General features: G+C 36.6%; 1 protein-coding gene across 1 annotated transcript in view; it reads right to left on the bottom strand.

Annotated features, from left to right (window-relative positions):
• LOC142342575 (glycogen phosphorylase, muscle form-like) overlaps positions 1–15482 on the bottom strand; it is a 246640-nt gene that overhangs the window by 41943 nt on the left and 189215 nt on the right. Inside the window, exons 8-14 of the mRNA XM_075393949.1 lie at positions 11995–12078; positions 11218–11438; positions 10029–10304; positions 9459–9635; positions 4714–4871; positions 4038–4096; positions 3299–3497 (exon numbers count right to left, since the gene is read on the bottom strand). Of these exons, the coding sequence (XP_075250064.1) occupies positions 3299–3497; positions 4038–4096; positions 4714–4871; positions 9459–9635; positions 10029–10304; positions 11218–11438; positions 11995–12078 (1174 nt within the window). The remainder of the gene's footprint in view (positions 1–3298; positions 3498–4037; positions 4097–4713; positions 4872–9458; positions 9636–10028; positions 10305–11217; positions 11439–11994; positions 12079–15482) is intronic.

Here is a 15482-nt window from a genome sequence, read left to right as displayed (position 1 = left end):
AAGAATTATGGCTTGCAATGAACCTCTATGAACTTTGAAACACTTTATGTTGATATCCATCCAACAAAAATGACGAAAAAACAAAATTAAACCACTTCGGACTAAAAAACTACAAAACTCGACATTTCAACTTAAATTTAGGCCTTCGCAGCACGTTCAGCACTTAAAAGACAACTAAAACTAGCTTAGTGCCTCAAAGCAAACTTAATGCCCCTAGACACTACCTGTTTATCACCGTTTTGAAAGGTCAAAATTATGAAATCATGCAAAAATGCACGAAAACATCAGAACAACAATGCAATCCAAACTCTTTACTTTTATTTAAAAAACAGGAGCCCTATAAGAGCCGGCTGAGAAGATGATGGTTGCTAGTAAACATAACCGACTAACGTCGCTGGAATTGCTCCTAAACGACGGGCGAGCGGTTGGCTTCGTCAGCAGCTAGCCACGGTTTAGTTAGGCTAGCTTTAGCTTAAATGACGGGGCGTGAGGTGAAAGCTGCGGGGGGAGGGGGGCTGAGGGGGGAGGGAGGGTTGTGGTCAACCTCTAAGAGCCCCCTTCGGACCATAAGCATAAGTCTCCAGAAGTTTTTCTGAATCGCATACTTGGAGACTGGCTGTGCGCTACCTGTTTGTCCCGTTTTGAGTGCGAAAAGTCAAATGGACCAGATGAAAAATCGCATAAAAAGACCAACAGGGCTAATGTAATTCTACAAACATCGTTTGAGAGCAATTAAATATATCCATCTTACTTAATTTCTGAGAAAGATTTGGATAATTAAAAAATTAAGAACTCTAGTGTGAAAAAGTTAACCTAGAAGTGAAGTCAATAGAATGACCCAAAACATCATCCCAAAAACGGTAGCGCAGACAAAAACGAGGCAATAACCAGCAGGACTGAAAAAATGGTTCCTAATTTCTTTTAGCGCAATTAAAAACGAGTCTTGATAAGCCAGCCACCATAGGCAGCCGTTTATGACCCCCGCTAACCAAAACATACCCGGCAGATTGCTGAAAAATAGCCACCGTTGATTCCCATAACCAAGATTAGGATTAAAAGGAGAAACATACCCGGCAGATTGCCGGAAAATAGCCGCCGTTGATTCCAATAAGCATGATTGGGATTGAACGAATAGAATATATTGAAAAAAAAAAAGATTTTTGTACAAAAATATTTTTTAAGTCCGATTTATTTTGATGGCATTTCGTAGTTGAACATACTTCTGTTTCTTAGAGAGAGGCTACAGGGGCTACTATCAACACCAATAAGCATTAGAGGTGGTAACTAAGACTTATAGGAACGACGTTCAAATAGCGGGCATTTAAAATTGGGCTTTATGGGTTTATCCCGTTTCTATTTCTGACTTCAATTTTTTATACCGACTCTGTTCATTTTGAATTGCTTTGCTTAGCAACTGATGTTCAAATTCACTTTTAGCAGAATGAGAGCAGAGAGAAACTAGCCTAGAGAAGTCAAAAAGATTTCACGCAAAATGTCGAAAAAGCGGCAAAATGGTAAAGCGAAAATAAGTTTGACGAAGTAAAAAAAATACGAGCGCAATAATAGCCGGCTGAGAAGATGAGGGCGGCTATTAAAAAACTAATGAAAAAATGATTTTTTGTACACAAACAATTTTAAAGTGCGAACTATTTTGATGTCATTTTGAGTCACGTTATAGTTCGAGTAACATGCATCTAAAATTGGGCTTTATGGGTTTATCCCATTTCTATTTGTTTTCCGTTTTTGATACTGACTCTGCTCATTTTGAATTGCTTTGCTGAGCAACTGCTATCTTAAAATCACTTTTAGCAGAATGAGAGATTGAAACTAGCCTAGAGAAATCAAAAAGATTCCTGAAACACAATCCAAAGAATTGAATGAAAAACTTAGAAGCGGCGTACCTGACCAGAAGATCAATTGAACAATGCCATCCAAAACACAAACAAAATTTGAGAAACAAAAACAATCAAACAAACTAAACAAAAATATACTTATTACTAAAACTCTCGAAGCTTTTACCCGGAAAGCAAAATTTGATCCCTTTAATTATACCTATTTCAAAAATATGTTCAAAACCAATCTTTGTCTCTGAAATTGGCCCAGGATTATGTCTGCAAGACCTCAAAAAAATTCTTTGGCTCTTGAAGATCGATTAACTCAGAAAATGACAAAATATATATTTTTTTAAAAAAAACGAAACCAGTTGCAAATTTTAATGAAATGTTGCCGAAAACCATGATACTAATATCTTCAGAATCATTTTTGTGTCTCCAGAGGCTATCCAGTAACCTAATTCCAAGCCTTAAAAAATTCATTGGCTCAAAAATCGATAGGCAATAAATTTTAGAAGATAGAAATTCGGTCTTTTAAAATGTTGAAAACCATTCCATTGCCCCGTAGCAACTATGTAATAACATACTATCAAACCCTGTAGGAGGTTACCTGGCTAGAAAATTAAATAAAAGCCAAATGTTTTTTGAAAAAAAACTTGAAAAAATATCAAACTTTATCAAAATAATGCTAAAATTCGAGAGATTAAAATGTAACCATTCCATTAATACTAGAAACTATGCAGTGCCATATTATCAAACCTTAAAGGAAGTTCCTTGGCCCCTGGGGCTAAGAAACTCAAAAAAAAACAAACTTCCAAAAAACTTGAAAATTGCAAAAATTATTGTCAATTTGCGTGCTTGTGTTTGTAGTACCAAAACATATAGCTCATAAAATGGTCATAACAAGTAATTTTGTCTCGCAAAAGACCTTCATCAACTTTTAAAAACTTTGACCTAAGACTAATCAATCAAAAACTCGAAAAAATCACAAACATGAAAAATTGCACCATTTTGAGCCCAAAAACTCCTAAAAATGACCTTTTAACCTTAAATTAAAGTCATCTCAGCAGCTGCACCACTCTAAGCACTTGTATGACTACTAAAGCCCACTTTGGGCCTCTAATGAAACTTAATGCCCGCTGGGCTTTACCTGTTTATCCCCCTTTTGAAAGATCAAAGTCATTGAAAAATGTGTGAAAACATTTTAAAAAAACAGCACCCCAAGATAATTCAAATTCTTTGATGAGTAAAAAATTAGGAGTGCTATAATAGTCGGCTGAGAAGCTAACGCGGCTATTGAAAATTTGAGTTAGTACATAGCACCTTATTAGATAAAACTTAGCAAGCATGGTAAAGTTTTTGTGTTCACTAGGTTGGGAGGAACACACAGTAGACCCAAAAAAACTTAGCTAAGAATTGAAGATAGCTCAAAATGATACAATCATTAAAACTTGAGACTAACGCACCAGATGCTTCTGTACCAGCAGTGGAGATCTGTTCACTCAATTCAATCGCAGGAATCAGCTTCTCAGCCATAGACACCCTGTAGTTCTCCAGGAACACCAGTTTGAGTTTGTTGTTGACCATAGGGTCGCTGTTCACCACTCTCGCCACTCGACAGAACAAGTTGATTATCTGTTTTGCTGAGTAGTAGCCAGGCGCAGCCTAAAAGCCATTAAAACACACGTGCAAATACCCGGTCTTTCCTATTATAGCCCCGCCCTCCACCTTAATGGTCAGATAAACCTATAGCCCCCTTCATTGTTAACTTTCGTCATTTTCAAACTTGCAAGTTGCGTGTTTAAAACTAGGTTTAAAACTAGACTGCAGAATTAAACTCGATATTCTGGCTAAACATCGAAGCTCTCATCGACTTCAGTGAGAATTGTCGATGTGATTACGGCAGGCAAACACTAAGTTGAAGAGATGAAGGATGATGGCTCATTAGGCACAGTCCGACATCTCTCAATTATAAACTGATAATGGTTTTTACAAAAGATTCAGAACAAGAAAAGCACTATTTAATTTAGATCACACCACGCACCGCAAGTTCATCAAAAGGCAGTTCATGTTAATGATTAGCTATGGAAAACCCTCGAAAGATTTTCAACTTTTTAATTGAATGATAAGCCAGAGTTTACGCTTGGAAGTTTTCACCTTTTTCATTAAATGACTTCATTAATTGTTCGAATAAGCAGTGCATACCTTTCCTCCAATCATGATGGTTCTGGGCACCACATTTGCATTTGGGTTGGCCTTCAGCCCTAAACATGAAATATTTAACCAATATTACTTAATATTGCGCGATTACATTTTGTTCCTACTCCCGTATTACGCGCTGTAACATGGGACTGCTGATTAAAGATAACTCATAAAACTAGGAAAAGAACCTTCACTCCATTTGAATAGGCAGAATTTTTCCCTTTTCCTAGACAAAAAACAGCGTACCATCATGGTAGATTAAATTCATCGCAGCATTTCAAGCTGCTTCCTAATCACCTGTGAACAAAACGGTATATGCTCTATCAAATTGTGTACAAAAAAATTATTACAAGAACTTTTAATGCCTTAAGGATCATCACGGAGCATGGCAAAACTATAAATGAAGAACCACATTATGCGCATGGGATCTTGACTTCGAGATGAGTTCTTTAGCATTTTTGTCTTAAAATTTGACATAAAAATGTTGCGCTTTTTTCACAATTTAGCGCCAATCAAGAGTATTTAACACAAAAATGGATAAAGAGCACAAATAATGCCGTACGAGGACTTTTTGGTACCATAGTGTTTGAATAATAACTTTTCACACATGGACATTATTTTCCCTTATTCTTTATAGGTGTAAATTTCTCATTTTTCCTTGTGAAGAATGGCTACTAACTGTTGTATAGAGTAATTGCATGTAGGACATTGAGGAGTTGTCGTTTGTACTCGTGAATACGCTTCACTTGGCAGTCAAAGAGAGAATCACAGTTGAGCTTAATGCCGTACTCTTTCTCTAGGAAGTGAGCCAGTCGCTGCTTGTTCTCCATCTTAACCCTGGAACACACGTCTCATTCTATTTACCTCACGACATTACACCCCGAGTAATAATAAACACACCCGGCGGATTTCCGGAAAATGGCCGCCGTTGATTCCCATAACCAAGATTGGGATTGAAAGAAGAGAAAAAACTAGCGAAAAACTGATTTTTGTACAAACAAATTTTGTAAAGTGCGAACTAATTGATGTCATTTTGGAGCTAAAGTACTCCTGTTTCTTAGTGAGACGAAACAAGCGCTAATATCAATACCAATAAGCATTAGAGATGGTAACTAAGAACAAAATTCGAGTAACGGGCATCTAAAATTGGGCTTTATGGGTTTATCCCGTTTCTATTTCTGATTTCGTTTTTTGATACTGACTCTGTTCCTTTTGAATTGCTTTGCTCAGCAACTGCTGTCTAAAAACACTTTTAGCAGAATGAGAGAGGAGTAAAACTAGCCTAGAGAAGTCAAATAGATTTCACGCAAAATGTTGAACACGCTGTGAACTAACGTAAAGCGAAAAATTTTTATTCGACGAAGTAAAAAACATAGCAGGACAAGTCCTGACGTACAATTCAAATAATTTTCATTGCCTTTACCGGAAAACTAAACCTAGAATGGACTATGAGTGAATTGAGAAAACCATTTTTAAAAAAAATCAGAAAAAAATCAGAAAAACGGAAAATCAATGTCAAAATGCCGCATGTAAACAAAAAAAACCAAAAGCGAGAAATGAAAATTTAATTCAAACAAAAAACTAGGCCTAGAATGGCTTTGAATGGATTGGTAAAACCATTAAGAAAAAAAATCCGATCCGAAAAATCGAAAAAACAGTAAAAATCTGAGTGAAATTGCCGCATGTGAACAAAAACCACTAGCGAGAAACCAAATTTTTGTTCAAACACCGTTTTCTCACTCTACTTTAAAATTAGAGCGAAAAAATTTCACGCCGCAAAACCACTCGCTTTTTCGCTCCATTTCCTGTTTCGGCGTGACCAAAATCACTACTCTAATTTGACTTAAAAATCATGAAAATGTGTGAACAGATCTTAAAAAAAAAAAAAAAAAAGACAGCGCCCCAATACAATTCAAATTCTTTGAATTGTAAAAAACATAGCAGTACAAGTCCTGAAATACAATTCAAAGAATTGTATTAATTTATGGCCTGACAATCATTAACTCCACTTTAAAAGGCAAATGAGAGCTGTTAGTAATGAGACTAAGCAAGAAAACCAGAACAACAAAACAAGCAAGACTAAAAAATCAAAATTATTTCTTGAAAAGACAGGATCAATATCAAAAAACAGTTGCTATGAACTCAAACATCCAACTACTTTCCTCTATTTCTCATTAGCAACCTGTCATTAAATGTCGCTGAGTCCTCTCACTAATAATATTAAAAAATAGGACACATAACCAAAAATTGCAACAAAACTCGCTGCAAATTTTAGAAAAGACTTATTATGAAAGTCACAGAAGGCAACAGCTATTTAAGGATACCATTACATCAATGATTTGAGTCCTCAATGACCATCGTCGAGACCTGTAATCAATGAGATTAAGTGATAAGACAGCAATAAGAACAACAAATACTAGCAATAGTAAAAAAATCACTATTATTTTTTGAAAAACGAACAAGTATATAAGTCACAAAAAGCTATAGCTATGAACTGAAATGACTTGCTTTAATGAACAGAAAATGAAACAAAAAGTAAAAACAATAACATCGAATCTATTAAAATAATATTAAAAAAAATGATCAAATTTTGTTATAAATTGAGATCTCTGCAAAAAAACGACTTCATAAAAACAACTAGTACTCACTAACAGCACATGTGACTTTAAAAAAAATACTAGAGGCTAAATTCTGAAAAAAACTTCCACTAAAAAACGGAAAAAGTTAATAAATTTTTTTTATATTTCAAAAGCATATAAATCCAAAGAAAATTCTTTTCAGCCAATAGGGTATCCAGATGCTCGGAAAACAATAGGCAGGTCATAATAGAATAAGAAACTTATCTCTAAAAAACAGAAAAAAAACAAAAAACTGCAAAAATTTAAGAAAAATAGTTCAAATTTTAGCCATTTTTTTCATATTTCTCAACAAAAAAATGATTCATATCCACAAAACTGTAACCAATTGTTATCTAAAATTTCCTCAACTAGAAGGGTTTCTTCAATACCCATTTGAGCCAGTAAAACAAAAGAATCGTCAAAGAAAACGCAAAAATTAGCCCGAAAATCAGCAAAATACATTAAAAACCTCCGAATAATCATAAAATTCATATGAATTTTCAAGAAACCTTCAAACCACTACCAAAACCAGCCTTAAATTAAAACAAAATCATAACCAAACCTCTTAACCAAAAAAAATGAAAAACTGCTTTAAAATGCCGCACGTGAACAAAAAATTTCGCTTGCTTACCGATTTTTTTTAATACCTCAATTTCTCGCTCTCTAGAAAACAGCGATATGAACAAAAAATCACTCTCTTTTTGCTCCACTCTCATTTTGTTCAGCAAAAAAAATCACTCCAAATTTTTTCACAAGTTTCATTTCCCGCTTCAAATTCACTCCAATAAAATTGGTTAAAAAAGGACTTCTCCAATACTCTTCTTTGAGTCGTAAAAAAGACAGCGCACCAATACAATTCAAATTCTTTGAATTGTAAAAAATAGGAGCGCTATAATAGCCGGCTGAGAATCTGAGGCGGCTATTATTAATAATAAATTGTTTCCTGGTGTTACAAATAAGCGTCATCGATTATATACACAGTTTTCTTAAAGCAAAATTTAGCACCAGAGGACACTATTAGACGTCTGGTCCGTTTTAAAGTGCCTATTTCACTGGAGGTTGAATTCTAACTATGACTCCTAATGCACATCTTTATATTAAAGTCAAACTGGACATAAAAAATGTCGACTTCTTGTCGGCAAAAACGTAACTTCAATCAGAAAGATAGCGTCATTTAAGTCGCCCAACAGGTCCAATCAAGTTTCTGGATCTATTATGTTTCGCCCCCCCCCCCGTGTTTTTATGACCCCCAGTTACAAATTATATGGTGTTATATAGCACTTTACTATGTAAGAAAATAGCACGTGCGCCTGGGAGTCATAAAAAATTTATGCTCACTAAGCTGGGGGGCCGAAACAGAATAGATCCCAGTATTCCGTCATGGCATCTTCAAGTAATATTACGGAAGAGGTTATTACTTGTCACTTAAGAGACTGATTGAGTGAAGAGTTATAAGTTGCCTTTTGATTACAATATTTCAAACCGTTCAGACAAAAACAGTTATATTTTATCGAATCAAAAGCAATCAACCCACAAAAATTAACATGCATTCAAAAGAATCTATGACTACCAACCAAGATAACGTAAAGAAACATTGTCGGAAACATTGTCGCTGGCAAAATGTCGGAAAAAGCCTCCTTTTAACCTACTGGTCGGTAATACCATTAATACACTGTGGTCGTCATTTTTATTGAAAATTTCAGACAAAAACAGTTATATTTTATCGAATCAAAAGCAATCAACCCACAAAAATTAACATGCATTCAAAAGAATCTATGACTACCAACCAAGATAACGTAAAGAAACATTGTCGGAAACATTGTCGCTGGCAAAATGTCGGAAAAAGCCTCCTTTTAACCTACTGGTCGGTAATACCATTAATACACTGTGGTCATCATTTTTATTGAAAATGTCGCGATTGAAATTAGGCGGTCGTCATTTTCTCTTTTTCTGGCAGAAAAAAAACAGAAATGCCAACCGCTTAATTTTTTCTAAATGTGCAAATGTTCTAACTTGGTCCACAGTTTCAAAAAATTTATCAATAAGGTGAACTCGGCTTCAAATAGGGAAGACAATAAGCTTAAGGCTAATACCAGTTATCAGTATACTCTAAGAAACTTTGATAATTTAATGCACAAGGCTTTTAAACATTAAGTCTTATTGCCCGGACTCTATCGTGTTATCCTTTCCCTTTCGATTTCACATGTTGATCTTGATTGCAAACTCAAAAAAATTGAACGTATTCGCGTACTATTAGTTCAGTCGAGTAATTGAACGCCTGAATAAAAGCTTATTTGAAGTAAGCGTGACGCCACAGAGCAAAACAAAAATCTTGACGAGGACGTAAAAATAACCATGGGATGAAAAGTGTCGGCTCCCCTCAGATATCACTAATGCCGCTATGAAAAGATTCAAGAAATGAGAGAAACAAACAGTCAAATAAGAGTGAAGAAATGAGAAAGACAAAAAGAGAGATTCAAAAGAAGAAAAGAAAACAAAGAAACTAAGAGACAGAGAAGAAAGAGGAAAATTGCATGTGCGCCTGGGGTTATGCTCACTAAGCTGGGAGGGGGGGGGGGGTGGCGAAACAGAATAGATCCAAGTTCCTTCGCAATTAAGTTCACTGCGAGCACCAGTCTATAGTTCTTAAGAGCACAACTTCAACAATTTGGAGTTCAATGTCCAAAGTTTTCCTGAAAACAAGATTTGCAGCCGGCAAATTGTGTATGATTATCGTCTGCTCAGAAATTAAAAATTGGTGCTAAAATGAAGCACTGTCAGATTTTGAGCTTGAATTCTTACTAACCTGGATACTGCCATCAGGAATGCTGGATCTTCAGCCCAGTCTTCTAGCTTCCTCAGCTGGCTAAGGTCAGTCAGCCAGTCATCACTGCCCAATTTCTCGACAATCAAGTCAGCCAACGAAGGGTTGCAGAGGACGAGCCAGCGTCTTGGGGTGATACCGTTGGTCTTGTTCTGGAATCTACAAGCAATGAAGTAAATTCGATTTGACTCAATTGAAAATCGGGCTTCTGCTAGAGTTCAATCGACATTCTCGTGTAGAAAACCAATCTGATCTATTACACCGCCTCATAACCGTAACTTTTACGAGGCCCCAGTAACAAATTATATTTTGATATAAAAGCACGTTTAACTCTTGCAGGTGGGGTGGGGGCATAAATGTCATTACCGAGGGGGGTTGATAACTCGAAAGCAACCACAGTCTCATATGTGCAGATCTCAAGACTCCAAAAAAATCAAAGTTACGCAAAGCAAAGTTACGCAGTCTTGATCTATTCTATTCTGAAACATAAATCTAAAAGCTCAAAAACTCCTTCGGAGACTGAAACTCCCCAAGACCTGTTGCGTAATTTACCTGCCAGGGTACATTTCGTGGAAGTCTTTGAAAATGGTGTCCTTGATGATCTCGCTGTGGAGAGCGGCCACTCCATTGACAGCGTGGCTTCCCACAATTGCCAGGTGTGCCATGTTGATCCTCTTCTCTGGGATCTCTTCAACGATTGACATTCTGCCCATGCGAGGGAAGTCTCCTGGCCACATCTCTGCGACCTTGTCCATGAATCTCTGATTGATCTCGTAGATGATGTTGAGATGTCTCGGAAGTAGGTGTTCCAACATTCTCACTGACCACCTTAAAGAAACGTAAACCCACTTAAGCCGTAGATTACATACATCCTATAGTTAGTTTGTGATTAAAAAAATATTTATGGTAAAATTTTTGAGCTAATGATTATTAGTTTACAATTTTGTAAATTTTTGCGGTTTTCATTGACGAACCTGGAAAATGTTGCAGACCTATCAGAAAAGATCAACTAACGTCGGACGAATTGCTCTCGAACGACTGGCGAAGCAAACAATTTAGAAGGGGACATAGGCTAGAGAAACTTTCATGGTGCAGCTACTTCTGAATGAGTCACGGTTGCAATAAACCAGTTTTGTTGGTCTTATTCGATATTTATGAGTTTTGTGTGCTACCACTAAAACCTTGTTTAAATGTTATACTCATAACATGAACAAATAAACAGAAAACGGTTCAAATCCACTATATACGAATGAAATTATCCGCCACAACAATCCAGTTTTTTAGAGCGCCCGTTCTCCTTAGCTCATGAAGATTTTTTGCTGAAAAAAAACTTCGATCACCGCCTGAACAATGCCTTAACTGAACGAAGAAATTTTTTTTGCTAGTCAATTCTTGTCCAAACAATTGCATAGAGAACATCAAGCTTTCACGCAGTTGAGAATATACGACTAAAAGAAATCTAGCTCGGTCACTCCTGTCATCAAAATTGATTCCCAGTTGACTATTTGCCATATATGCACTATTTTGTATCTCTGCCCTTTGCTGATTCGACATGTTTAAAAGTCAAACGAGTACGCAGCACAAAAACAACATCAGAAATCGCCAAAAACTGTCGATCTTACGAAAACGGAACACTCGAAACTGATTAATTTATAATAAACCATTGTTCTCCATTATTGTTCCAATTATCCAATCAATCTCCAAAGTTTCCTAAGGCAGCCAATGTAACAACTCCTCCTACCTCTCCTGTGCCTCTGGCATGACTGTGTGGTTAGTATATGCCATACACCTCTGTGTCAATCCCCACGCCTCTTCCCACGGCATACCCTCAATGTCCAACAGAATCCGCATCATCTCAGCTATGGCCAGAGATGGGTGAGTGTCGTTCAACTGGATGGCCACTTTGTCCGGCAGCTTTGTAAGATCCACCCTGGATCGATCCAGAGTCCCAAATTTGGATACCTGTTAAAAACACTCCCCTATATCTTTACAAGAGTAATTTGAATTAACTTGTCAGCGAATAATCAAATAATAGTTCACGCGCAGTTCCATTCAATACTAGAATCTGTCAAGATCACATTTTAAAAGATTTTTTTAACAAGAGGTGTTGTGAAAGGACCTCTTATTAATAAAAATCCTTCAAAATGTGATCTTTAAAAGTGCTTTTCGAACTTCGGACACCTCAATCGAAACTACGCTTCTTATTAATACCAAAATTACCTGAGTACTTATTACTGTCTTATGTATATTTCCATGCTGTGTATTTTAATAGAATGTGTATTTTACAGAAGAGTAAAAAAAAAACAAAATTATCCATTATTTCGAAAAGAAACAGTGCACATAATTAGAGTATGAAAACTATTAGGAGTAAGAGCAGTTTCTGCATATTCTTTTGAGAAATAAAGTTCTGCGTTTTCAGCTCCATTTGACTCTTCTTTCTAATTGAAAAAAAACTCGCCCAGAAAGCGGATCCCATAACAAATTTTTATGGCGCAAACACGTGAAAGATACTACTGACCTTGAATCGTCTAAGGAGGTCTTGGAGAGAAGCAGCAACTAAGAAGTACTGTTGCTTCAGACGCAGCTCTTTCCCCTCAATGAACTAAACACACAAAATCATTGTAACATAACGACAGCTAACGCTTGCTTAACTATTTACTATAGCCTAGGAAAGATTCTGGAGAAACGCGTCAATTAATTTGATTGCAGCAAATAAACAGGCCCCACAATTATGTTTCTGGTAAAGTAACCATTCGAAAATTGCGCATAATTTAATAGCTAAGATCTATGTAGCATTACCGTTGATTATCATGATTCATGTAGCATCGCAATTTATAACATAACCGACTAACGTCGGGCGAATTGCCCCAAACGGCCAGCGAGCGGTTGGTTTTGGTAGTAGCCAGCTGTGGCTTGTGGATGCTGGCATTAGGGGGGACACTGGAGGTGTTTATGTGTGTGTGTGTGGGGCGGGGGAGGCAAGCGATGGGGGGTAGGGTTGCGAAGGCTAGATGAGAAGGGGGTTCAAATCGACAGGTGGATGAGGGTGGACAATGGGAGAGTTGAGGGGGGTACTGGGAGGGTCGATAAGGGGGGGGGGGGGGCTGAGGTGCTCAAACTTTTAAGATTAAGAACCGCCTTTAGAAATTGTCTCCTCAAAACAAACTTGGTGAAACACATTCTTAGAGTCGTCTAGTAAGCTAAAAGGCATAAAGAAAACTTAATGCCCTCAGGTGTGGAGGAGAGTGGTGGAGGGATCCGCACTCTTAATACAAAGAACCGCCCTTCACACCAAGGATTTATGTCTCCAAAACAGCTTCGATGAATCGCATACTTAAGAGGTTGGTGTGTAGGAAGGCTGCAGGAGAAGTTAATTCACTCTGGGCGCTACCTGTTTATCCCTTTTTTGAGGAAAAAAAGTCAAATCAGTCAGAATAAAAATCGCTCAAGCGAAAAATTGCAAAGACCACAGGACTAATAAAATAGCCGGCAGATTGCCGGAAAATAGCCGCCGTTGAAGCGCCTGATGTACATCGGGATTGAAACAGAAAAAGCAGAGACAAATTGACAGAATTTTTTCTTTTTTTTTTCATTGTCAGAAAGTGTCTAATTATCAATGTCTTAATCGGGCTTTATTGACAGTAATCACCACATTGCGTAATTCAATTCGTGAAACAATTTAAAATTTAAAAGCGAATTAAAAAAGGAGAGCGCCTAAATAAAAGCTGTTGAGAGGCTAACGGCGGCTATTAATAATTGCTACAAACTTCGTTTGAGAGTAATTAAACAAGCAATTTCGATGAATTTCTCCCATATCAAGACGAGGCTTTAGATTTCAGCTTCATCTAGCTTGAGGCAAGCTGAACTTTGTTTCTGGCAGTAGGGTTAAAGATGTTAAACTTAAGGAGTCGTTGCAAATTTCTGGTACTTTTTCATCTGAATTTTCCAAAAAAACTATTTTCTTTTCGTAATCACTAAGGTCCTGAAAATTCATTTTTGTTCCTTTGTATTCACTCAAAATAACCGACAATTTTTAAGCATTTTCTGTGCATCTGATCATATAGCACCAAAAACTTAAGTGATCGCTTCTCAAAATTTTTCTGTAAACTTCTTTTACACCTTTTTCACGCTCTGGCGCAAATCAAGCTTATGAGGCACCGATCAAGCTTTAAAAGCAAAATCTAAAAGCCGGTGTCCTGTTGTTGAAGCTTCAAATGGAGTCATAGTAGAAGAGGGCTGGTTGTCTTAAATCACCTCCATTTAAAATCACACCCTTTCTTATCTTTATTTATATACGATGCTCTGACGTTTGCCTACTGTCAGAATTTAAATGTATATAGGAGTTGACTTGCCACCACCGAGCTGACCGACCCCTTATAAATGAAGCGTTTTTTTATTGATGTTTCACTTAAAAGAAGAAATTATGATGTACATAGCTTTTTAGTGGCATAGTGTATCTGCATAGAGAACTCATAAATTAACAAAATTAAATTTGCTTTTTTTCCAAACATGCAAATTAATAATATAACCGAAAGGGTAAAGTTCACATGCCTTCAGAATAATCAGGAATATATATATTGAAATAATCATTATTATACAAATGTTACCCATTAAGCTGTAATAGGAACAGCAGAAAAAAATTACATCCCGAAAACCATTAAGCTGAGACTTCACTAAGTATTTTGGTGAGAATAAATTGAGGCAAAAATTTCTGTATTGGTAAAAAATGTTGACGGACAGTCACTTAACGAGTGTCATCAGATGACTTGAAAAATGAGAGAAAAAATGCAGAGGTGATACGCAGGTGACCACTCTTCCCAATTTATGTGAACATGAGAACATAGCTGGCAGATAGCCAGAGAAAAGCTTTTTCTTCTAATTGTGCTATTTAAAAAAAAATAGACTACAACTACTTTCAATTAAATTGAGATTAAATTTATTGATTTCAGATAATTCGATTGAAGTAAGCAACACTCAATTTGAAGCAGAGGAGAAATCAATTTGAAAGAGGTGTTTTACGATACAAAAAACTTATTCACGCGAATAAAATTCACTTCAATAAATATGGAAACTGATGTCACGCACGCAATTCGATCAATAAGATGAATGAACGAAACATAGCATAGCCGGCAGATTGCTGGACAAAAGCCGCCATTGACGAGCTTGATGCACATCGGGATTGAAAACAGATTAAAGACAAATTAAACCGAATTTTTTTCTGTTTTCTTCAACGTCGAAAACTGTTCTACTTTGGCGTGCAGTTTTCAGTTAGATTCTAAAACAATACTTAATGCAGCTTCTAAAATAAAAGCTAATAAGCATAATACCAATGTCAGCTAGCAAAAACTCTAATGAACTTTGACAACCTAATGCACTATGAATTAATGACCGGGCTTTATCTGTTTATGCCGTCGCTTTTGATTATGCTCTTTTGACATTGACCGTATTGACCACATTGTGTAATTCATTGGTGAAAGAAATTAAAATCCAATCAATTGAAACAGTGAGTGAAGTAAGTCAGAAGTCAAACGTGAAATTCGTGACTTATGTACAAGAGTGCAAAAATTTCACGCCGTAAAACCCTCAATTTTTCGCTCCACTTCCTGTTTCGGCGTGTCCAAAATCATTGCTCCAATTTGACTTCAAAAATCATGAAAATGTGTGAACAGAAGGACGAGTAAATGAAAGTTAGGAAGCTACTATGAAGGACGAGTAAATTTGAAACAGGATTTGTTTCGAACCAGTATGCATCTTCCACTCAAAAACCATGTCATTTTTTTTCCATTCCTCAACCCTACGGCATGTCTTTGGAAAAATCAGTCTGCCAAGCTTCAAAATGAGCCGGAAAGACTTTCGATGAGGGAATAAATCCATCAAGTTATCAATAAGGACTCTGCTATACACGTCATTACTCCGCTCTTAACAATACTAGCAAAAACGCAATTTAAGAGACCAAACATTGAGAACCTTCAATTGACCTTCTTTGCGTATTTATAGACAATGATT

The sequence above is a fragment of the Convolutriloba macropyga genome, chromosome 7 (genome assembly GCF_964194025.1).
Source record: "Convolutriloba macropyga chromosome 7, txConMacr16.3, whole genome shotgun sequence".
Taxonomy (NCBI): domain Eukaryota; kingdom Metazoa; phylum Xenacoelomorpha; order Acoela; family Convolutidae; genus Convolutriloba; species Convolutriloba macropyga.
The sequence above is the reverse complement of the archived record's forward strand: the minus strand, read 5'-3'. Positions and strand labels throughout refer to the sequence as shown.